Source organism: Rhinopithecus roxellana, chromosome 8 (genome assembly GCF_007565055.1).
Source record: "Rhinopithecus roxellana isolate Shanxi Qingling chromosome 8, ASM756505v1, whole genome shotgun sequence".
In the NCBI taxonomy this organism is placed as follows: Eukaryota; Metazoa; Chordata; class Mammalia; order Primates; family Cercopithecidae; genus Rhinopithecus; species Rhinopithecus roxellana.
The window spans coordinates 129633134-129657272 of record NC_044556.1 but is presented as its reverse complement, the minus strand read 5'-3'; the positions used below and the strand labels follow the sequence as shown (position 1 = coordinate 129657272).

General features: G+C 38.3%; 1 protein-coding gene across 6 annotated transcripts in view; it reads right to left on the bottom strand.

The window, feature by feature from the left end:
• Nucleotides 1-8801: 8801 nt before the first annotated feature.
• The window catches only part of TDRD5 (tudor domain containing 5), a 90446-nt gene continuing 75108 nt past the window's right edge, over nt 8802-24139 (bottom strand). For all 6 annotated transcript variants that reach the window (XM_030936262.1, XM_030936260.1, XM_010375673.2 and 3 more), the window contains one exon: nt 8802-9375. In XM_030936262.1, the coding sequence (XP_030792122.1) occupies nt 9128-9375 (248 nt within the window). In that variant the 3' untranslated portion in view covers nt 8802-9127. The remainder of the gene's footprint in view (nt 9376-24139) is intronic.

The window sequence follows — 24139 nt, the reverse complement described above, 5'->3', positions numbered from 1 at the left end:
AAATCGTATTTCTGGTTCTAGATCCTTGAGGAATTGCCACACTGTCTTCCACAATGGTTGAACTAATTTACACTCCCATCAACAGTGTAAAAGCGTTCCTATTTCTCCACATCCTCCCCAGCATCTGTTGTTCCCTTTTTAATGATCACCATTCTAACTGGTATGAGATGGTATCTCATTGTGGTTTTGATTTGCATTTCTCTAATGACCAGTGATGATGAGCTTTTGTACATATGTTTGTTGGCTACATAAATGTCTTCTTTTGAGAAGTGTCTGCTCATACACTTCACCCACTTTTTGATGGGGTTGTTTCTTGTAAATGTGTTTAAGTTCCTTGTAGATTCTGGATATTAGCCCTTTGTCAGGTGGATAGATTGCAAAATTTTTCTCCCATCTGTAGGTTGCCTGTTCACTCTGATGATAGTTTCTTTTGCTGTGCAGAAGCTCTTTAATTAGATCCCATTTGTCAATTTTGGCTTTTGTTGCTTTTGGTGTTTTAGTCATGAAGTCTTTGCCCATGCCTATGTCCTGAATGGTATTGCCTAGGTTTTCTTCTAGAGTTTTTATGGTTTTAGGTCTTACATCTAAGTCTTTAATCCATCTTAAGTTAATTTTTGTATAAGGTATAAGGAAGGGGTCCAGTTTCAGTTTTCTGCATATAGCTAGCCACTTTTTCCAACACCATTTATTAAATACTGAATCCTTTCTCCATTGCTTGTTTTTGTTAGGTTTGTCAAAGATCTGATGGTTGTAGAAGTGTGTCATTATTTCTGAGGGCTCTGTTCTGTTCCATTGGTCTATATATCTGTTTTGGTAGCAGTACCATGCTGTTTTGGTTACTGTAGCCTTGTAGTATAGTTTGTCAGGTAGCATGATGCCTCCAGCTTTGTTCTTTTTGCTTAGGATTGTGTTCGCTATATGGGCTCTTTTTTGGTTCCATATAAAATGTAAAGTAGTTTTTCCTAATTCTGTGAAGAAAGTCAATGGTCAATGGTAGCTTGATGGGGATAGAATTGAATCTATAAATTACTTTGGGCAGTATGTCCACTTTCATGATATTGATTCTTCCTATCCATGAGCATGGAATATTTTTGTTTGTGTCCTCTTATTTGTTGAGCAGCGGTTTGTATTTCTCCTTGAAGAGGTCCTTCACATCCCTTGTAAGTTTTATTCCTAGGTATTTTGTTTCTTTGTAGCCAGTGTTAATGGGAGTTCACTCATGATTTGGCTATTATTGGTGTATAGGAATGTTTGTGATTTTTGCACATTGATTTTGTATCCTGAGACTTTGTCAAAGTTGCTGATCAGCTTAAGGAGGTTTTGGGCTGAGATGATGGGGTTTTCTAAATATACAATCATGTCAACTGCAAACAGAAACAATTTGACTTCCCCCCTTCCTATTTGAATACCTTTATTTCTCTCTCTTGCCTGGTTGCCCTGGCCAGAACTTCCAATACCATGTTGAATAGGAGTGGTGAGAGAGGGCACCCTTGTCTTGTGCCAGTTTTCAAAGGGAATGCTTCCAGCTTTTGCCCATTGAGTGTAATATTGGCTGTGGGTTTGTCATAAGTAGCTCTTACTATTTTAAGGTATATTCCATCAGTACCTAGTTTATTGAGTGTTTTAACATGAAGGGATGTTGAATTTATCAAAGGCCTTTTCTGCATCTATTGGGATAATCATGTGGTTTTTGTCATTGGTTCTGTTTATGTGATGGATTATGTTTATTGATTTGTGTATGTTGAACCAGCCTTGCATCCCAGGGATGAAGCCAACTTCATCATGGTGGATAAGCTTTTTGATGCACTGCTGGATTTGGTTGGCCAGTATTTTATTGAGGATTTTCACATTGATGTTCATCAGGGATATTGGCCTGAAATTTTCTTTTTTGGTGGGTCTCTGCCAGGTTTTAGTGTCAGAATGATGGCTGGCCTCATAAAATGAGTTAGGAAGGAGTCCCTCTTTTTCTATTGTTTGGAATAGTTTCAGAAGGAATGGTACCAGTTCCTCTTTGTATCTCTGGTAGAATTTGACTGTGAATCCATCTGGTCCTGGGCTATTTTTGATTGGTAGGCTATTAATTACTGCCTCAATTTCAGAACCTGTTATTGGTCTATTCAGGGATTCAACTTCTTCCTGCTTAGTCTTGGGAAGGTGTATGTTTCCAGGAATTTATCCATTTCTTTTAGATTTTCTGGTTTATTTGCATACAGGTGTTTATAGTATTCTCTGATGGTAGTTTGTATTTCTGTGGGATTAGTGGTGATATCCCCTTTATCACTTTTGCATCTATTTAATTCTTCTCTCTTATTATGGCCTGTGGTCTTCTATTTTGTTAATCTTTTCAAAAAACCATCTCCTGGATTCATTGATTTTTTGAAGGGTTTTCTGTGTCTCTATCTCCTTCAGTTCTGCTCTGATCTTAATTATTTCTTGCCTTCTGCTAGCTTTTGAATTTGTTTGCTCTTGCTTCTCTAGTTGTTTTAATTGTGAAGTTAGGGTGTCAATTTTAGATCTTTTCCACTTTCTCCTGTGGGCATTTAGTGCTATAAATTTCCTTCTAAACACTGCTGTAGCTGTGTCCCAGAGATTCTGGTAGGTTGTGTCTTTGTTCTCATTGGTTTCAAAACACTTATTTATTTCTGCCTTCATTTCATTATTTACCCAGTTGTCATTCAGGAACAGGTTGTTCAGTTTCCATGTAGTTGTGTGGTTCTGAGTGAGTTTCTTAATCCTGAGTTCTAATTTGATTGTACTGTGGTCTGAGAGACTGTTATGATTTCCATTCATTTGCATTTGCTGAGGAGTGTTTTACTTCCAATTATGTGGTGAATTTTAGAATAAGTGTGATGTGGTGCTGAGAATGCATATTCTGTTGATTTGGGGTGGAGAGTTCTGTAGATGTCTATTAGGTCCACTTGGTCCAGAGCTGAGTTCAAGTCCTGAATATCCTTGTTAATTTTCTGTATCATTGATCAAATGTTGACCGTGGGGTATTCAAGTCTCCCACTATTATTGTGTGGGAGTCTAAGTGTCTTTGTAGGTCTCTACGAACTTGCTATATGAATCTGGGTGCTCCTGTGTGCATATATATTTAGGATACTTAGCTCTTCTTGTTGCATTGATCCCTTTACCATTATGTAATACCCTTTTTTTTTTTAATGTTTGTTGGTTTAAAGTCTGTTTCATCAGAGACTAGGAGTGCAATGTCTGCTTTTTGTTTGTTTGTTTGTTTTCCATTTGCTTGGTAAATATTCCTCTATCCCTTTATTTTGAGCCTATGTGTGTCTTTGCACATGAGATGGGTCTCATGACTACAGCACACCAATGGGTCTTGACTCTTTATTCAATTTGCCAGTCGGTGTCTTTTAATTGGGGCATTTAGCCCATTGACATTTAAGGTTAATATTGTTATGTGTGAATTTGATCCTGTCATTATGATGCTAGCTGATTATTTGGCCAGTTAGTTGCAGTTTCTTCAGAGTGTCGATGGTTTTTACAATTTGGTATGTTTTTGCAGTGGCTGCTACCAGTTTTTCCTTTCCATATTTAGTGTTTCCCTCAGGAGCTCTTGTAAGGCAGGCCTGGTGGTGACAAAATCTCTCAGGATTTGCTTGTCTGTAAAGAATTTTATTTCTCCTTCACTTATGAAGCTGTTTGGCTGGATATGAAATTCTGGGTTGAAAGTTCTTTTAAGAATGTTGAATGTTGGCTCCCACTCTCTTCTGGCTTGTAGGGTTTCTGCAGAGAGATCTGCTGATAGTCTGATGGGCTTCCCTTTGTGGGTAACTTGACCTTTCTCTCTGGCTGTCCTTTTTTCCTTCATTTCAACCTTGGTGAATATGACAATTATGTGTCTTGGGATTGCTCTTCTCGTTAGGTTGGGGAAGTTCTCCTGGATAATATCCTGAAGAGTGTTTTCCATCTTGGTTCCATTCTCCCCGTCACTTTCAGGTAAAGCAATCAAACGGAGGTTTGGTCTTTTCACATGGTCCCATATTTCTTGGAGGCTTTATTCATTCTTTTTTCTCTAATCTTGTTTTCTTGCTTTATTTCATTAAGTTGATCTTCAATCTCTGATATTCTTTCTTCTGCTTGATCGATTTGGCTATTGATACTTGTATATGCTTCACGAAGTTTTCATGCTGTGTTTTTCAGCTCCATCAGGTCATTTATGTTCTTCTCTAAACTGGTTATGCTAGTTAGCAATTCATTTAACCTTTTTTCAAGGTTCTCTGCTTCCTTGCATGGGGTTAGAACATGCTCCTTTAGTTCAGAGAAGTTTGTTATTACCCACCTTCTGAAGCCTACTTCTGTCAATTCATCAAACTCATTCTCCGTCCAGTTTTGTTCCCTTGCTGGAGAGGAGTTGTGATTCTTTGGAGGAGAAGAGGCATTCTGGTTTTTGGAATTTTCAGCCTTTTTGAGCTGGTTTTTCCTCATCTTTGTGGATTTATCTACCTTTGGCCTTTGATGTTGGTGACCTTCAGATGGGATTTTTGTGTGGACGTCCTTTTTGTTGATGTTGATGCTATTCCTTTCTGTTTGTTAGTCTTCCTTCTAACAGTCAGGCCCTCTGCTGCAGGTCTGCTGGAGGTTCACTCTAGACCCTGTTTGCCTGGGTATCACCAATGGAGGCTGCAGAACAGCAAAGATTGCTGCCTGTTCCTTCCTCTGGAAGCTTCATCCCAGAGGGGCACCCACCAGATGCCAGCCAGAGTTCTCCCACATGGGGTGTCTGTAGACCCCTGCTGGGAGGTGTTTTCTAGTCAGGAGGCATGGGGGTCAGGGACCCACCTGAGGAGGCAGTCTGTCCCTTAGCAGAGTTCAAGCGCTGTGCTGGGAGATCTGCTGCTCTCTTCAGAGCCGGCAGACAGGAACATTTAAGTCTGCTGAAGCTGTGCCCACAGCTGCCCCTTCTTCCAGGTGCTCTGTCCTAGGGAGATGGGAGTTTTCTCTATAAGCCCTGACTGGGGCTGCTGCCTTTCTTTCAGAGATGCCCTGCCCAGAGAGGAGGAATCTAGAGAGGCAGTCTGGCTGCAGCAGCTTTGCCAGGCTGCGGTGGGCTCCAACCAGTTCTAACTTTCTGGCAGCTTTGTTTACACTGTGAGGGGAAAACCACCTACTCAAGCCTCAGTAATGGCAGACGCCCCTCCCCCACCAAGCTCAAGCATCCCAGGTCAAGCTCAGACTGCTGTGCTGGCAGTGATAATTTCAAGCCAGTGAATCTTAGTTTGCTGGGCTCCATGGGGGTGGGATCCACTGAGCTAGACCACTTGGCTCCCTGGCTTCAGCCCTGTTTCCAGGGGAGTGATCGGTTCTGTCTTGCTGGCATTCCAGGCACCACTGAGGTATGAAAAAACTCCTGCAGCTAGCTGTCTGCCCAAATGGCCATCCAGTTTTGTGCTTGAAACCCAGGGCCCTCGTGGTGTAAGCACCCAAGGGAATCTCCTGGTCTGTGGGTTGTGAAGACCATTGGCAAAGTGTAGTACCTGGGCTGGAATGCACCATTCCTCATGGCACAGTCCCTCATGGCTTCCCTTGGCTAGTGGAGAGATCCCCAACCCCTTGCATTTATTGGGTGAGGCAATGCCCTCCCCTGCTTTGGCTCACCCTCCGTGGGCTACATCCACTATCTAACCAGTCTCAGTGAGATGATCCTGGTACCTCAGTTGGAAATGCAGAAGTCACCCACCTTCTGTGTTGATCTCGCTGGAAGCTGGAGACCGGAGCTGTTCCTATTCAGCCATCTTGCCAGCCACGCCTGGCTGCTGTCAAGTTGATCTTTCTAGACTTCAAATTTCCTCATGTAAGTTCCCTTCTAGATCAAAATTCTGTAATTCTAAGTCTTTAGTTAGACATAGGCTGATTGTGGGCAGAAGCCTCTAGTTACTCCCCATGCCTTGAAACAGGCAACTGACATCTCAAACATGAAATTTAGAGGGGAAAGGCTGCTTGCTGCTGGAATAGCTCCTCTTTTGAAATCTCGTGGTTTTTTTTTTTTGGAGACAGTTTCACTCTGTTGCCCAGGCTGGAGTGCAGTGGTGCAATCTCAGCTCACTGCAACCTCTGCCTCGTAGGTTCAAATGATTCTCATGCCTCAGCCTCCTGAGTAGTTGGGACTAACAGGTACATGTCACCAAGTCCAGCTAATTTTTGTATTTTTAGTGGAGACAGGGTTTCAACATGTTGGCCAGGCTGGTCTTGAACTCCTGGCTTTAAGTAATATACCCACCCAAGCCTCCCAAAGTACTAGGATTACAGGCATGAGCCACCCCCCACCCTAGGCTTTTGGGGGTATTTTTGGATGGGAGATGGGTAGTATTGGCTACAAGCCACTGGAGGTGAAACCAGAGTCGTTTTTAGTAAAGCCAGTCCCTCTTCCATCCCTAAGGAATTTAGCACCAGGATTTTCCTTTATGTTCTCACTTGTTTCCTTTCACATACCTCAGGCTCCCACTTCCCATTCAACACTCATTGGGGACCTCCATTACTGCAAACAGCTCTTGAATACCAAAAATGTTGGGGGTGGGGCAGGGAACAGTTCAGAGTACAGATGTCAGCCCATCTTTTGACAATACAATAAAATTAACTCTACAACACATAGCATCTACATATCTTTTGTACATTTCTTTATCACTGTTCCTGCCCATATACAGAAATCTACTCATTTTCAAATGATGTATCTACTTTGATTCTTTGCTGACAGTTTAGTTAACTACTAGACAAAGCCCACCTTTTTGGGAGAAGGTATAATAAGTAAACAGATTGACAGGGTGGCTATCCTAGTCAAAGCCAAGTAGTCAACATGTACAAGCCTCTCAAAGGCTCTTTCTTCACACCAACTGAAATGAGGTATTAATTATTAAATAGGCTTCTTTCAAAGTGTGTTGACACTCATTTGAAATAAGTTTGAGATAGTTTTGTCTAAATGATTCTCTATCCAGCCACAGGCAAATGAGATTCTGAAACAGCCTTAGCACAGTTATTTCATAATCCCCATCCAGTTTGCAAGGTGTAAAATTAGTCCCTGTCAGATTATGAAACCAACTATCAAACTTGCAAAAAGGCTACCCAGTTTTGGCAGACTTCCTTCTGGTATCTGGATGCTATTATAGGGAGGGTTACAGTTTAGCTTACTAAATGTGTATTTCCATCAACCCTTATGACATATTGCTTCTACCAGATTCACCTTGCCCCAAACTCAGTTTAAGTGAAGTGTTCACCTGGAAAAGTAAAATATAATATGATTTGGCAGCTGCTTTAAAGGAAGAATCAAAAGTGTCAGCACTTCACAATGAATTTTCTTCTTTTGAAACACATTTTGTCTAATTATCTAAAATTATATGAAAAACAGCTCCACCAGTTCATACCAATGGAGCATCACATATATATAATATTTAACCATCACATGATATTTAACTGTCCACTGACCCTCCATATAACTCTCCACCTGCCTTCTCCAATAAAGATGTGTAATACAAAATCACAAAAGCCCGAAACTGTTTCATCAGTTGGATTAACTATCAGTGATGTTTCCAGATTACTTCTGTCTTTTTTTGTCAATTAGTGTATCCTTACATTATTCTTACAGATATATTGGAATCAGAGGTGAATCTGAGCTTTTAAATTGTACTACATTTAAACATGTTTTCCCTAAGGCTTTTAAACAGAAAATGATCAGTAAAGACTTTTGGTTTGTCTCATGATAATACTCTGAATGTATTTCTGTATTTACCCCCCTCCGACCCCCTTCCTTAGTGGATACTTTGCTAATTAAGTAGTTGAGAAGGAAAGAGGAGGAATTCCTTATTGTAGAAAAAGAGAGAGGAACCAGGAGACCAGCTCTGTCATTTAATGCCAAAAAAGGAGGCCTTAGAAGAGCAGCTATATGGGTGAGAATACAGCTTGTTGTTACATGAAGCAAGCTCACGATTTACAGCTCTTTCTCAGATTTTACTTCTAAGAAATTCTGTTTTGGGGGTTAATGCTGTGTGTAAAATATTTTTAAAATCTAGGTGTAAGTCTGGTAAAAAAAAAATTAGCATTACTCACATTTTAAAATTTTACCTTCAGTCTTTTTTGATGATTTATATTATGAGCTGAACAGACTACCATATCACATTTCACAGAATTTGACCTCAGAGAACATCATGTTATATAAATGCTTAAAGAATGCCACTGTGGCCGGGCGCGGTGGCTCAAGCCTGTAATCCCAGCACGTTGGGAGGCCAAGACGGGCGGATCACGAGGTCAGGAGATGGAGACCATCCTGGCTAACACGGTGACACCCCGTCTCCACTAAAAAATACAAAAAACGAGCCGGGCGAGGTGGCGGGCGCCTGTAGTCCCAGCTACTCGGGAGGCTGAGGCAGGAGAATGGCGTGAACCCGGGAGGCGGAGCTTGCAGTGAGCAGAGATCCGGCCGCTGCACTCCAGCCTGGGCGACAGAGCGAGACTCCGTCTCAAAAAAAAAAAAAAAAAAAAAAAAAAATGCCACTGTGGAACGATTGCTACATTAAGGCTCTTGGGAACTGTGATAATTATAGAGATGGCTTGGCTACATTTCAGAAACTACCTTTACTGCAAACAGCTTAATTTTTTTGAAATGTAAAAGTATTCATATGACCAATGCTTCAGGGTGTAGATTTTCTTATTGATCCCAATATTTCAAAGACATGATGATGCTCTATGATATAGAAGACTTCAAGTTAGAAAGCAGCCCTAAGAGTCAGATATCCTTTTTTTCTGGAGATAGGAATGTGAGACTATTTTGTCTTGCCAAATATGGATCACAAACATTAGTTTTTCAATTTTCATTTATCAGTCATGATAATGTACAAGAAAAACAAACACACACACAAAATATCCTTTAAACTACATTAAAAACAAAGGTGAACAAAACAACACACAATAAAATCAAGAAAAATCAAGATTAACAGTAAATATCAATACTTACACATCAAAGTAGACTGTTAGCCTAATAAAGCTAACATATAGCCACAGAAAGACAAAAGTATCAACAATCAAGATACGATTTTGCTTCAACACCTCCTCATTTTGGCCTGGGAGTTTATCAAGGCCTAAGTGGCTGGATTCTGTTTTTCTCCCTCCCTCCCTCCCTCCCTCATGCTTCCATCCTTTTCACACTGGGGTACCAGTGTAAGAAGCTCCTGGATGTAGCTAACCGTGCAGCAGCACCTAAGGCAGCAGTGGCTGTACTTCGAGGAATGTAGAGCTTCTGAGAAATCTGGCACTCATAAGACAAAATCAAAGACAGCTGGTCCATGGATTCTTGGCTCTTGTCATTGTACACTGTAACAGCACGGCTGCTAGAAAAATCTTCATTCTTTAGGATCTCTGGTGAGCTTTCCACTGGAAAAGAAGGAGTACACAAACATCTTTTCACGGGGTTCTCATACTTACTGCCTTCTCTCCCCCATTCTAGTTCTATATTAATTGGTATTACAATCATTTTCTGTTAGGTAGCGACAATTACCAATGGTTAATCAGAGAAGATGAGACTTAGAAACCAGTCAACAAATGGAAAGGAAATGGGGAATCATGAATTGAGATAAAATAAATCTTGTTGGGATGAAGGTGAGAGAGGGAAAATATACTTATGAACAAGGAAGGGATGCTTTATTTCTAGGATGTCATAAAAATAAATTGGATATAATAGAAATCCCAGAGAAGAGCCCATAAGTGCTTCTATTTCCTTCCAGCACTAAGCTGAATGGTGTCCCACAGGCATTCTCTCTGTTGCCAAAGTTGTTCCAATTCCAAGTCTGTGCCAGGATAAAAATAAAACCATCCTAGACTGTGGTTGCTAAGAAATCCCCCAAACCAGTTATCAGCCATAAAATGAATGCCTAAGTAATTCATTTTAATTAAGAAGAAATAACCCTTTTAATAAAATGGCTGGAACTGCAATGCTTGAGATTTCCTAACAGCCAAGGAAGGGGATGCTAAGCACTCTGAGATGTGTACTCGTAGCTGGTCTATAAACCGCTTATTACCTGCCTACAATGAAAGAAGGTGCTTCTTCTGGCATCTAAACCAACACATTGCTTCTTTCAAGAAAGTCCTGCTTAAAAAAAAAAAAACTCAGGTGAGCTAAGCACGTGTTCAGCAATGTAGCTGCTTGAATACTCTGGAATAAACTCCTTACAGTGTAGTCCACTGCGGCAAACCCTTCAAACTGGCACCAGTATGTAGGCTACGTTTTGAATAGCATTGTTCTAGATCTTAAAAACATACATTTCAAAAATTCAGAGAAAAAGGAGGCATAATCCATTATTTAATTCATCTTTGCATTTTTAGCATCTAGCAGAGTAACGCGTGGTATATGTTCTACACTTTTGTGAAGAGATGTTCAAGGAGGATTTGACAGCATATTCTAAAAAGTGAAATTCTGATCATAAAACTACAGTGTCTACTAGAGAGGAAAAAGAATAATTTAATTAAATAATGTGATTTTACAGGAAGTCTTAGGTGAGCTCAGATATTAAAAGGCATGAAAAGCAGGAACACATGACCAAAGAATTTAGGAGTAGCAAAATTTCTGCTTTCAGTCATGGTGTTTTTCGACAAGAATATTTACTCTTTTGCCTTACACAACTGGAAAACTGGACAAAATGTATGAAACAACAGCTTTCAGACATTGAACAAGCATCCCAGGACAGTGACCCCTGAGAGAAGGCAATCTGTAAGTGCTTTAGCTCACTGCTTGAAAAGAATTTTCAGGCTGTAGTATGAGGAGGAGGAATCCAGATTGAACCAGGTAGTCTTACTGAGTTGAGAAAAGAAAGTTCAGAATTCAGAAAGGCTAGGCGTCTAGAATTTGTGGATATAAAGTACCAGAGAGGAGGCAGCTGCAGAGAGACAGAGAAGAAACTGAGGATCTGCTGAGAGGTCTCCTTGAGTCTTGGACTGAGTAGTCATCTGACTCCTGTGTGTGTGAGCAAACTATGAAGGCCAGGGAAAAACTACCAGAAAGGAGCAGGCAGAATAATCATTAGATCTTACATTGGGACAAAACAGTTTGTGTTCTCATCAGCCATAGTGGAAAGACATCCTAACACATGCAACATCAAGTCCATCAATAATCTCAGAAGGTATTAGGTACTGCCTAAATAGCAAAGCCAAACCAAACCAGACCTAGACCACAGGCTTTTCCAGACCAGCCTAGTAAACCTAAAAGGAACACTGAAAGAAAAAAAAAATTGGGAAATTAAACTGCATCTCCTCACCCCAAAAAAAGACAGGAAGAAAAGGAGAAAGGGAAGGAATTAAGCCAACATATATATACACCATGGAATACTATGCAGTCATAAAAAAGAATGAGTTCATGTCCTTTGCAGGGACATGCGTGAAGCTGGAAACAATCATTCTCAGCTAACACAGGAAGAGAAAGCCAAACACCACATGTTCTCATAAGTGGGAGTTGAACAATAAGAACATGGGCACAGGGAGGGGAACATCACACATTGGGGCCTGTTGGGGGGTGGGGGGCAAGGGGAGGGATAGCATTAAGACAAATACCTGATGTAGATGACAGGTTGATGGGTGCAGTAAACCACTATGGCACGTGTATACCCTGTGTAACAAACCTGCATATTCTGCGCATGTATCCCAGAACTTAAGTATAATAATAATTTAGAAAGAAATTAAGCCAACAATGTAAAATTCACAGTGTCTGACATTCAATAAAAAATTACCAGATACAGAGAATGTATAAGACCTATAATCAGGAGAAAAATCAATATAAACAGATTCAGAAATGACACAGAATTCAAAAGTTATATATATGATAGAATCATAAGACATGGATATTATAACACTTGTTTAAAGAGCACTCTATTCAAGAAGATAAAAAGGAAAACATGACTATAATGTGGAAAAAAATGGAAGATATAAAAAAGACCCAAGTCAAACCTCTAGAGAAGAAAAATACACTGGGCCAGGTGCCATGGCTCACACCTGTAATCCCAGCACTTTTGGGAGGCAGAGGCGGGCAGATCACCTGAGGTCAGGAGTTTGAGACCAGTCTAGCCAACACAGTGAAACCCTGTCTCTAGATCTTAAAAACATAGATTTCAGAGAAAAAGGAGGCATAATCCATTATTTTAGAACTTAAAAAATTAGCTGGATGTAGTGGCACAAGCCTGTAATCTCAGCTACTTGGAAGGCTGAGGTGGAAGAATCGCTTGAACTTGGGAGGAAGAGGTTGCAGTGAACCGAAAGTGCACCACTGCACTCCAGCCCGGGTGACCGAGCGAGACTCTGTCTTAAAAAACAAAAACAAAAAACACTGAATTAGAAACTGAACAAGATGACTGATACACTTGGAGACATAGTAGTAGAAACAAACTCAAATGAGACACAGCAAACTCTGAGAGTAAGAAATGTATCAGTGAGCAATAGAACAACATCAAACAGTCTACCACATGTGTAACTGCAGTTGCAAGAAAACCGGGGAAGGGTGACAGAAAAAAAATTAAATTTTTTTGGCTCTGTGGACCAAATCCACTTGATTTTATAAAGTTTTATTGTAACACAGCTACTCTCACTCATTTACCTATTTTCTGTTTTCATGCTGTAACAGCAGAGTTGAATAATTGCCACAGATCATATGGCCTACAAAGCTAAAAAGATTTATTTTTTGGCTCTCTGCTGAACCCCAATTTATACATTGGAATGAAGAACACTGGAATGGAAAATGTGTGAGTAAACATAAACTTTTCTCATTTTTAATATCTTTAAAAGATAACTGACTATAAAGCAAAAATAATAAGAACTGGATATTTTTGATATCCAATCCAAGAATTGGATTGTGGGGTTTACAACGTATTTAAAAAGTGAAATATATAATAACAATAGCTAAAAGGCTGGCATGGGAAAAATGAAAAGTTTTAATGTTATACATAAAGTGGTATCATTTGAAGGAGACAATTTAAAGATATATACTATAAACTCTAAACCACTAAAAAAAGAACAAAACTACCAAGCCAATAAAGGAGATAAAGATGGAATTTTAAAAACCTCACTTTAAAGGTAGGAAAAGAGAAAAAAGGGCATAAGACCAAATGGACAAACAGCAAAATAATGTATATTAACCCATATCAATTGTCACCTTAAGTTGTCCAAACATTCCAATTAAAAGAGATTGTCAAGATTGATAAAAACGCAAAACCACACCACGTGTTTACAAAATTTTATCTATCTACATTTTTATGTTTTTGAAATGGGGTCTCACTCTGCTGCCCAGACTGGAATGCACTGCTGCAATCGCCACTCATTGCAGGCTCAACCTCCTGGGTTCAAGTGATCTTCCTGCTTCAGCCTCTCAAGCAGCTAGGATCACAGGTGCACACCAGCACACCCGGCTAGTTTTTTAAAAAGTTTTTGTACAGACAGGGTCTCACTATGTTGCACAGGCAGATCTCAAACTCCTAGGGTCAAGTGACCCTCCTGCCTTGGCCTCCCAAAATGCTGGGATTATAGGCATGAGCCACAGCACCCAGCCAAGAAAGCTATTTTAAGTATAAAGATACAGATGGGTTAAAAGTGAAAGGATGGCAATAATATGCCCTGCAAATGCAAATCAAAAGAAATTTGGAGTGTCTTTATTCATATCAACTAAATAGATTTCAAAGCAAAGAATATTATGAAAGATAAAGAGTAAATTAATAATAAGTGGATTGATTCATCCAGAGAGCATAATAACCCTAATTAACAGAGCTTCAAAGTTCTTGAAGCAAAACCTGTTAAAATTGAAAAAAGAAAAAGACAAATCAACTACTATAATTAGAGAGTTCAACAATTATCTCTCAATAAGTGATTGAACAATTAGTAAATTAGTAAGGATACAGAAGATTGAAACAACACTATTCATCACCTCGACCTGATATTATGAAATACTTTACCTATCATCAGACTATATACATTGTTCTAAAGTACAGATAAAGCATTTACAAAAGTAGAGCACATTGTAGGCTATAAAAGTGTCAAAAATTTTAAAGAATTAAAATTTATGTTACTTGATCACAACAAGTTAAATTAGAAATAAATAATAGACATCTGGAAAACCCCCAAGTATGTGGAAATTAAACAACATAATTCTACATAACCAATAGGTCAAGAAGAAAATTCACAAGGGAAATTATAAAATATTTTGAAATGAATGAAAATGAAAATGCAACATATCAAAATTTATGGGATGCAGCAAGAGCAGGGTTTAGACAGAAAATTGTATCACTAAACACATATTAGGAAAAACTATAAAATGAATGATCTAAGGTTTCAATTTGAAAAACTAGAAAAAGAAAATTAAGCCCAAAGTAATCAAATGGAAGGGAAAAGAAAGAACATAATGAAATAGAACACAGATAAACAGGAAAATCAATGGAACAAAAAATCTGGTTATTTGAGAAGTTCAATAAAATTGATAAACCTCTAGGCACACTAAGATCAAGCGGGAAAAAGATGGCACAAATTACTAATATCTAGAGATATTAAAATAAGGGAATATGAAAATGTATGTTAATAAATTTTACAGTTTAGATGAAATGGATAAATTCCTTGAAAGAGAAAACTACCAAAGTTTATTTGAGAAGAAACTGATAATCAATAACTTTGTATCTGTTAAAGACATTAGCTTAAAATACCTTCCTTCAAAGAAAACTCTAGGTCCAGAGGTCCCCACTATTGAATTCTACCAAACATTTAAGGAAGAAATAATATGAATTCCACACAAATTCTTCCAGAAAATATTAATGGAAGAGGAGGAAACACTTCCCAACTTATTTTATGACAGCAGCATTATCTGGATACCAAAATTAAACAAAAACATTATTAAAAAAGAAAACTACAGATAAATATCCCTCGTGAACATGGCCATAAAAATCCTTAACAATACTTTAACAAATAGAGTCTAACATTATATAAAATGGATAGTATATCACGACCAGGAGGGCATTATCCCAGGAATTTAAGGTTGGTTTAATATTTGAAAATCAATGTAATTCACCATCCCATAAACAGTCAAAACAAGCAACAGCATAATCATCTCAACAGATGCAGAATAAGCATTTGATAAGATTCAACACCCATTCATGATAAAAACTATCAGAAATCTAGGAATAAATTGGAACTTTCTCAGCCTACCAAAAGCATCTACAAAAAGGCTACAGCTAACATTATACTTTATTTGTAAAAGATAAAATGCTTCCCTATAAGATCAACAACAATGCAAGGACGTCACTCTGGCCTCTCCTATTCAACTCTATAATGGAAGTCCTAACCAGTGCAAGGAAAAGGAAAAATGGCAAACAATTTCACAAGTAGTAAACTGATTTTTTCCCCCAACATACGAAATGTCTATACAGAAAATCCCAAAAAAGCTATTAGAACCAATTAGTTTAGCAAGGTCACGGAATATATGAAAACCAACTATATTTCTATATACCAGTGATCATAAAAAATTGAATTTAAAATGCCATTTATTCAATAGTATAAAAATATTAAATACTTAGGAATAAATTTAACAGAAGATGAAAAACACCTATGCACTGAAAACTACAAAACATCATTGCTAGAAATTAAAGAAGGATAAATGTTTAAATATAGTTGATTAAGATGTTGGATAGGAGGCAGGACTAGCTTGTAGCTCCTGCTTGGACAGACAAAGCAGCACGTGGACACTCACGTCGTGAACTTATGTTCCTGTGGTAGTTCTTGTAGCAAACAGGGAAAGCTGAGAGAATCCACAGACCCTTTGAAGAAACTGGATCACCCCTGAAGGCTGCCTGAGATGCCGAAAAACTGAGTCTTCTTGCTTACTCAACGGGGAGGCTCGTGGTCTAGGGCAAGTTCTCAGCCCTGGTCACCAGCTGCCTAGAAATAGACTCGGTGCTCCGTGCCACGGTGGGAGTGAGACTGGCCTTTAGAACCTCAGGCTGCGTGGGAGCGGGGTGAGGCCTGTGACTGCCGGCTTTCCCCCACTTCCCTGGCAACCTGTATGACTCAGTAGAGGCAGCCATAATCCCCCTGGGAGTATAACTCCACTGGACTGGGAACCACCCCCCACCCCCCACCCCCATAGCAGCCGCAGCAAGCCCTCCCCAAGAAGAGGCTAAGCTCAGACACACCTATCCCTGCCCCTACCTGGTTGGTGATCTTTCTCTACCTGCCCTGGTAGCGAAAGACAAAGGTCATAATCTCTTGGGAGCTCTATGGCCCTGCCCACTGGCTGAGAAACCTGAATACTTAACCAGGTATGCCTAGGGCAAGTTTGCATCCTCCCTATAGGGCCACAGCTGATGTACTCTTGAAAGCACTGTCTCCTGGCTGGAGGTCAACCAACACAAAACCAGTGCACTAAACAAAAACACAACCAAGGATCCTCAAAGAGTCCACTTCACTTCCCTGCTACCTCCACCAGAAGAGGTGCTGGTATCTAGAGCTACAAGACCTGAAGATGGATCACATCATAGGACTCTTTGCAGACACCCCCAAGTACCAGCCCAGAGCCCAGTAGCTCCACTTACTGGCTAAACCCAGAAGAGCAAAAACAATCATCACAGTTCAGTTCTCAGGAAGCCCCAATCCTAGGGGAAAGAAGAGAACACCACATCAAGGGAGCATCCTGTTGGACAGAAGAATCTGAACAGCAGCCGTTCGAATCCCAGATCTTTTCTCTTATATGCTCTACTCAAATAAGAAGGAACCAGAGAAATCATTCTGGTAATATGACAAAACAAGGTTCTTTAACCCCCCTAAAAGATCACACCAGCTCACCAGCAATGAATTCAAACCAAGATGAAATCTCTGAATTGCCAGAAAAATAATTCAGAAGGTTGACTATTAAGCTAATCAAGGAGGCACCAGAAAAAGATGAAGTCCAGCTTAAAGAAATCAAAAACATGATACAGGATATGAAAGAAAAATTCTTCAGTGAAATAGAAAGCATAAATAAAAAATGATCACAACTTCTGGAAATCAAGGACACACTTAGAGAAATGCAAAATGCACTAGAAAGGCTCAGCAATGGAATTGAACAAGCAAAAGAAATAACTTCAGAGCTCAAAGACAAGGCTTTTGAATTAACCTGATCCATCAAACACAAAGAAAAAATAATTTTAAAAAATGAACAAAGCCTCCAAGAAGTATGGGACTAGGTTAAACATCCAAACCTAAGAATAGCTGGTGTTCCTGAGGAAGAAGAGAAATCTAAAAGTTTGGAAAATGTATTTGAGGGAATAATCAAGGAAAACTTCCCTGGTCTTGCTAGAGATCTAGACATCCAAATACAAACAGCTCAAAGAATACCTGGGAAATTGATCACAGAAAGATCACTGCCTAGGCACACAGTCATCAGGTTATTTAAAGCCAAGACCAAGGAAATACTCTTAAGAGCTGTGAGGCAAAAGCATCAGGTAACCTATAAAGGAGAATCTATCAGATTAACAGCAGATTTCCCAGCAGAAATCTATAAGCTAGAAGAGACTAGGGTCCTATTTCTAGCCTCCTTAAACAAAACAATTGTTAGCCAATAATTTTGTAGCCAGCAAAACTAAGCTTCATAAATGAAGGAAAGATACAGTCTTTTCCAAACAAACAAATGCTGAGAGACTTCGCCACTACCAAGCCAGCACAAGAACTGCTAAAGGAGCACTAAATCTTGAAACAAATCCTTGAGATACACCAAAATAGAACCTCCTTTAAAGCATAAATCTCACAGGACCTATGTAACAATAACAATGAAAAAAAAAACAAGGTATTCAGGCAACAAATAGCATGATGAATAGAATAGTACCTCACATCTCAATAGTAACATTGAATGTAAATGGCCTCAATGCTCCACTTAAAAGATACAGAACTGCAGAATGGATAAGAATTCACCAACCAAGTTTCTGCTGCCTTCAGGAGACTCACCTAACACATAAGGACTCACATAAACTTAAGGTAAAGAGGTGGAAAAAGATATTCCATGCAAATGAACACCAAAAGCTAGCAGGAGTAGCTATTTTTACATCAGACAAAACAAACTTTAAAGCAGCTGTAGTTAAAAGACAAAGGGGGACATTATATAATGACAAAAGGACTAGTACAACAGGAAAACATAGCAATTCTAAATATACATGCACCTAACACTAGAGCTCCCAAATTTATAAAACAATTACTACTAGACCTAAGAAATTAGATATCGATGGCAACATAATAATAGTAGGGGACTTTAATACTCGACTGACAGCACTAGACAGAAAGTCAACAAAGAAACAATGGACTTAAACTATACCCTACAACAAATGGAATTAACAGATATTTATAGAACATTCTACCCCACAAATGCAGAATATGTATTCTATTCATCAACACATGGAATATTCTCTAAGACAGACCACATGATAGGTCACAAAACAAGCCTCAGTAAATTTAAGGAAATTGAAGTTATATCAAGTACTCTCTCAGACCACAACAGAATAAAATTGGATATCAACTCCAAGAGGAACACTCAAAGGCATGCAAATAGATGGAAATTAAATAACCTGCTCCTGAATGATCACTGGGTCAACAATGAAATCAAGATGGGAATTTAAAAATTATTTGAACTGAACGATACAACCTATCAGAACCTCTGGAATACTGCAAAAGTTGGTGCTAAGAGGAAAGTTCATAGTATTAAATGCCTACATCAAAAAGTCTAGAAGAGCATAAATAAACAATCTAAGGTTATACCTCATGGGATTGGAGAAACAAGAAAAATCCAAACACGAACTCAGCAGAAGAAAGCAAATAACCAGAATCAGAGCAGAACTAAATGAAATTGAAACAAAAAAAGTACAAAAGACAAATGAAAAACAAAGGTGGTTCTTTGAAAAGATAAAAATTGAAAGACCATTAGCGAGATTAAGAAGATAGAGGATTCAAATAAACTCAATTAGAAATGAAACAGGAGATGTTACAACTGATAACACAGAAACACAAAAGATTATTCAAGGCTACTTTTAACATCTTTACACACGTAAACTAGAAAACCTAGAAGAGATGGATAAATTTCTGGAAATACACAACTGTCCGAGATTAAGCCAGGATGATACAGAATCTCTGATCAGACCAATAACAAGCAGTGGGATTGAAATGGTAATAAAAAAATTGTCAACAAAAAAAGTCCAGGACCAGATGGATTCACAGCTGAATTCTATCACACATTTAAAGAAGAATTGGTACCAATCCTATTGACACTATTCCAAAAGATAAAGAGGGAATCCTCCCTAAATCATTCTATGAAGCCAGTATCACCCTAATATCAAAACCAGGAAAGGACATAACAAAAAAACTACAGACCAATATCCCTGATGAACACAGATGCAAAAATCCTCAACAAAATACTAGTGAACTGAATCCAGTAACATATTGAAAAGATAATCCACCATGGACAGAGGGGTTTCATACCAGGGATGCAGTGATGGTTTAACATACGTAAGTCAATAAATGTGATACACCACATAAACAAAATTAAAAACAAAAATCACTTGATCATCTCAATAATGCAGAAAAAGCATTTGACAAAATCCAGCATCCCTTTATGATTAAACCCTCAGCAAAATCGGCATAAAGGGACATATTTTAAGGTAATAAAATCCATCTATGACAAACTTACAGCCAACATTACACTGAATGGGGAAAAGTTGAAAGCACTTCCCCTGAGAATTGGAACAAGACAAGGATACCCACTTTCACCACTTCTATTCAACGTGGTACTGGAAGTCCTAGCCAGAGCAATCAGACAAGAGAAAGAAAGAAAGGGCACCCAAATCGGTAAAGAGGAAGTCAAACTGTTCCTGTTTGCTGATATGATTGTATACCTAGAAAACCCTAAAGACTCATCCAAAAAGCTCCTAGAACTGGTAAATGAATTCAACAAAGTTTTGGGGTACAAAATTAATGCACACAAATCAGTAGCTCTGCTATACATCAACAGTGACCAAGCTGAGAATCAAATCAAGAACTTGTGAAAGGAAATTATCTTGGGCCTCCAAAATCACTAAGGAAAACTCAAGCTGGAAACTGCTTAGAGCAAAACTGCCTCCCATTCTACTCAAAGTCACTCCTCTGCCCACTGAGAGAGATGCGTATCTGATTTGCCTCCTTTGGAAAGGCTGATCAGAAACTCGAAAGAATGTAACCGTTTGTGAATCACCTATCTGTGACCTGGAAGCTCCCTCCCTGCTTGCCTTTGCTTCAAGTTGTTCCACCTTCCAGACCAAACCAACGTACTTCTTACATATATTGATTGATGTCTCATGTCTCCCTAAATGTATAAAACCAAGCTGTGCCTGACCACCTTGGGCACATGTCATCAGGACTTCTTGAGGCTCTGTCACAGACACATCCTCAACCTTGGCAAAATAAACTTTCTAAATTAACTGAGACCTATCTCAGATTTTCTGAGTTCACAAACTCAACCCCTTTCACAATAGCTGCAATAAAAATAGAATACTTAGGAATATAGCTAACCAAGACGTGAAGGACTTCTATATGGAGAAAACCAAAATACTGCTGAAAGAAATCATAGATGACACAAACAAATGGAAACACATCTCATGCTCGTGGATGGGTAGAATCAATATTGTGAAAATGCCCATACTGCCAAAAGCAATCCACAAGTTCAGCGCAATTTCCATCAAAATACTACCATCATTCATCACAGAACTAGAAAAAACAATCTTAAAATTCATATGGGGCGAAAAAAGAGCCCCTGTAGCAAAACAAGACTAAGAAAAAAAAAACAAATCTGGAGGCATCACTTTACCTGACTTCAAACTTTTTTTTGGCCATAGTTACCTAAACAGCACAGTACTGGCATAAAGATAGGCACATAGACCAATGGAACAGAATAGGAAACCCAAAAACAAAGCCAAATACTTACAGCCAATTGATTTTTGACAAAGCAAACCAAAACATAAAGTGGGGAAAGGACACCCTATTCAACAAATGGTCCTGGGATAATTGGCAAGCCACATGTATAAGAATGAAATTAGATCCTCATCTCTCACCCTATAAAGCAACTCAAGATGGATCAAAGACTTAAATCTAAGACTTGAAACCTTAAAGACTGTAGAGTATAACAATGGAAAAGCCCTACTAGACATTGGCTTAGGCAAAGAATTCATGACCAAGAACCCAGAAGCAAATGCAACAAAAACAAAGTTAAATAGATGGGGCTTAATTAAACTAAAAAGCTTCCGTACAGCAAAAGAAATAATCAGCAGCGTTAACAAGACAACCTACAGAATGGGAGAAAATCTTCACAATCTATACATCCAACAAAGGACTAATATCCAAAATCTACAAAGAACTCAGCAAGAAAAAAAGAAACAATCCCATTAAAAGTGGGCTAAGGACTTGAACAGACAATTCCCAAAGGAAGATATACAAATGGTTGACAAGCATATGGAAAAATGCTCAACATCACTAATTATCAGGGAAATGCAAATTAAAAACCACAATGTGATACCACCTCACTTCTGCAAGAATAACCATAATCAAAAAATAATTAAAAAAAAGATGTTGGCATGCATGTGGTGGAAAGGGAATGCTTTTATGATATTGGTGAGAATGTAAACTATTACAACCACTATGGAAAACAGTGTGGAGATTCCTTAAAGAACTAAGATCTACCATTTGATCCAGCAGTCCCACTAGTAGGTATCTACCTAAAGGAAAAGAAGTCATTATACGAAAAAGATACTTGCACACACGTTGATAGCAGCACAGTTTTTAATGGTAAAAACATGGAACTAGCTCAAATGCCCATCAATCAACGAGTGGATAAAGAAAATATGATATATATATATATATGTGTGTGTATATATATGTGTGTTGTGTGTGTGTATATATAGAATACTTCTCAGCCATAAAAAGGAATGAAATAATGGCATACACAGCAACCTGGATGGAATTTGAGACTATTATTCTAAGTGAAGTAATTCAGGAATGGAAAACCAAACATCATATGTTCTTAGTCATAGGTGGGAGCTAAGCTATGAGGATGCAAAGGCATAAAAATGATACATTGGATTTTGGGGACTCAAGGGAAAGGGTGGAGGTGTTGAGGGATAAAAAAACTACACATTGGGTACAGTGTATAGCACTCACGTGATGAGAGCACCAAAATCTCAGAAATCATCACTAAAGAACTTATTCAAGTAACCAAACACCACCTGTTCCCCAAAAACATACTGAAGTAAAACAATTTAAAAAATTTTTTAAATCATATAATTTATCCTAGGTTTTTACAAAATATTTTATGAAAATTATACATAAGAAGTACAGTATAACTGAACAACTTACATTCTAATTAAAATTTTGTTGCAAAACAAAAAATGTAGTATGTGGATAGACTTAATATTGTTAAGATGAGAATTCTCCTCAAATTGATCTACAAACTTAATCAGATCAAAATCTTAGCAGACTTTGTGTAGACATTGACAAGCTAATTCTAAAATTTATGTGAAAATCAAAGGACCTATAATAGCACAACAACCTGGGAAAAAGAAAGTTGGAGGACTAACATTATATGATTTCAATACTTATTATAAAGCCATGGTAATTAAGACAGCAATATAAAGACAGACATATAGACCAAGAGTACAAAATGGAAATTTTAGAAACAGATCCTCACAAATATAGTATATTGACTTTTGGCAAAGGTATCAAGGCGATTTACTGGAGATAGTCTTTTCCACAAATGGTGCTGGAACAACTGGACATTCAGATGCAAACAAAATAAACATTGATCCTCACATCATACCCTATACAAATATTAACTTGAATTGGATCTTAGACTTTAAACATTTTATAAGAAAATATAGAAGAAAATCTTAGCTATTTGAGTTAAAGATTTCTAAACAAGATACACAAAGCTCAAATTGTAAAGAGAAAAAAAATCACTAAACTGGACTTGAAAACTTTTGCTCTTCCAAAGACACTAAAAGGCAAGACACAGACTGGAGGAATATTTATACCTGACAAAGAATGTGTGTGCAGAATAAAGAACTTCTACAAGTAGGTAAGAAGATAACCCAATTTAAAAAGTGAATAAGTACTTGAACAGGCACTTAGCTAAAGAAGATATATGAATGGCAAATAAGGACACGAAAAAGATGGTGAACATCGTGGTAAACAGGAAAATGCAAATTAAAACTACAATAATATACCACTACATACCCAACAGACTGGCAAAATTTAAAAAGATCGACAATAAAAAAAAGCAGGGGTTGCAATCCTAGTCTCTGATAAAACAGACTTTAAACCAACAAAGATCAAAAGAGACAAAGAAGGCCATCACATAATGGTAAAGGGATCAATTCAGTAAGAAGAGCTAACTATCCTAAATATATATGCCCCCAATACCAGAGCACCCAGATTCATAAAGTAAGTCCTTAGAGATCTACAGAGACTTAGACTCCCACACAATAATAATGGGAGACTTTAACACCCCACTGTCAACATTAGACAGATCAACGAGACAGAAAGTTAACAAGGATATCCAGGAATTGAACTCAGTTCTGCACCAAGTGGACCTAATAGACATCTACAGAACTCTCCATCCCAAATCAACAAAATATACATTCTTCTCAGCACCACATCACACTTATTCTAAAATTGACCACATAATTGGAAGTAAAGCACTCCTCAGCAAATGTAAAAGAACAGAAATTACAACAAACTGTCTCTCAGACTACAGTGCAATCAAACTAGAACTCAGGATTAAGAAACTCACTCAAAACCACTCAACTACATGGAAACTGAACAACCTGCTCCTGAATGACTACTGGGTACATAACGAAATGAAGGCAGAAATAAAGATGTTCTTTGAAACCAATGAGAACAAAGACACAACATACCAGAATCTCTGGGACACATTTAAAGCAATGTGTAGAGAGAAATTTATAGCACTAAATGCCCACAAGAGAAAGCAGGAAAGATCTAAAATTGACACCCTAACATCACAATTAAAAGAACTAGAGAAGCAAGAGCAAACACATTCAAAAGCTAGCAGAAGGCAAGAAATAACTAAGATCAGAGCAGAACTGAAGGAGATAGAGACACAAAAAACCCTTCAAAAAAT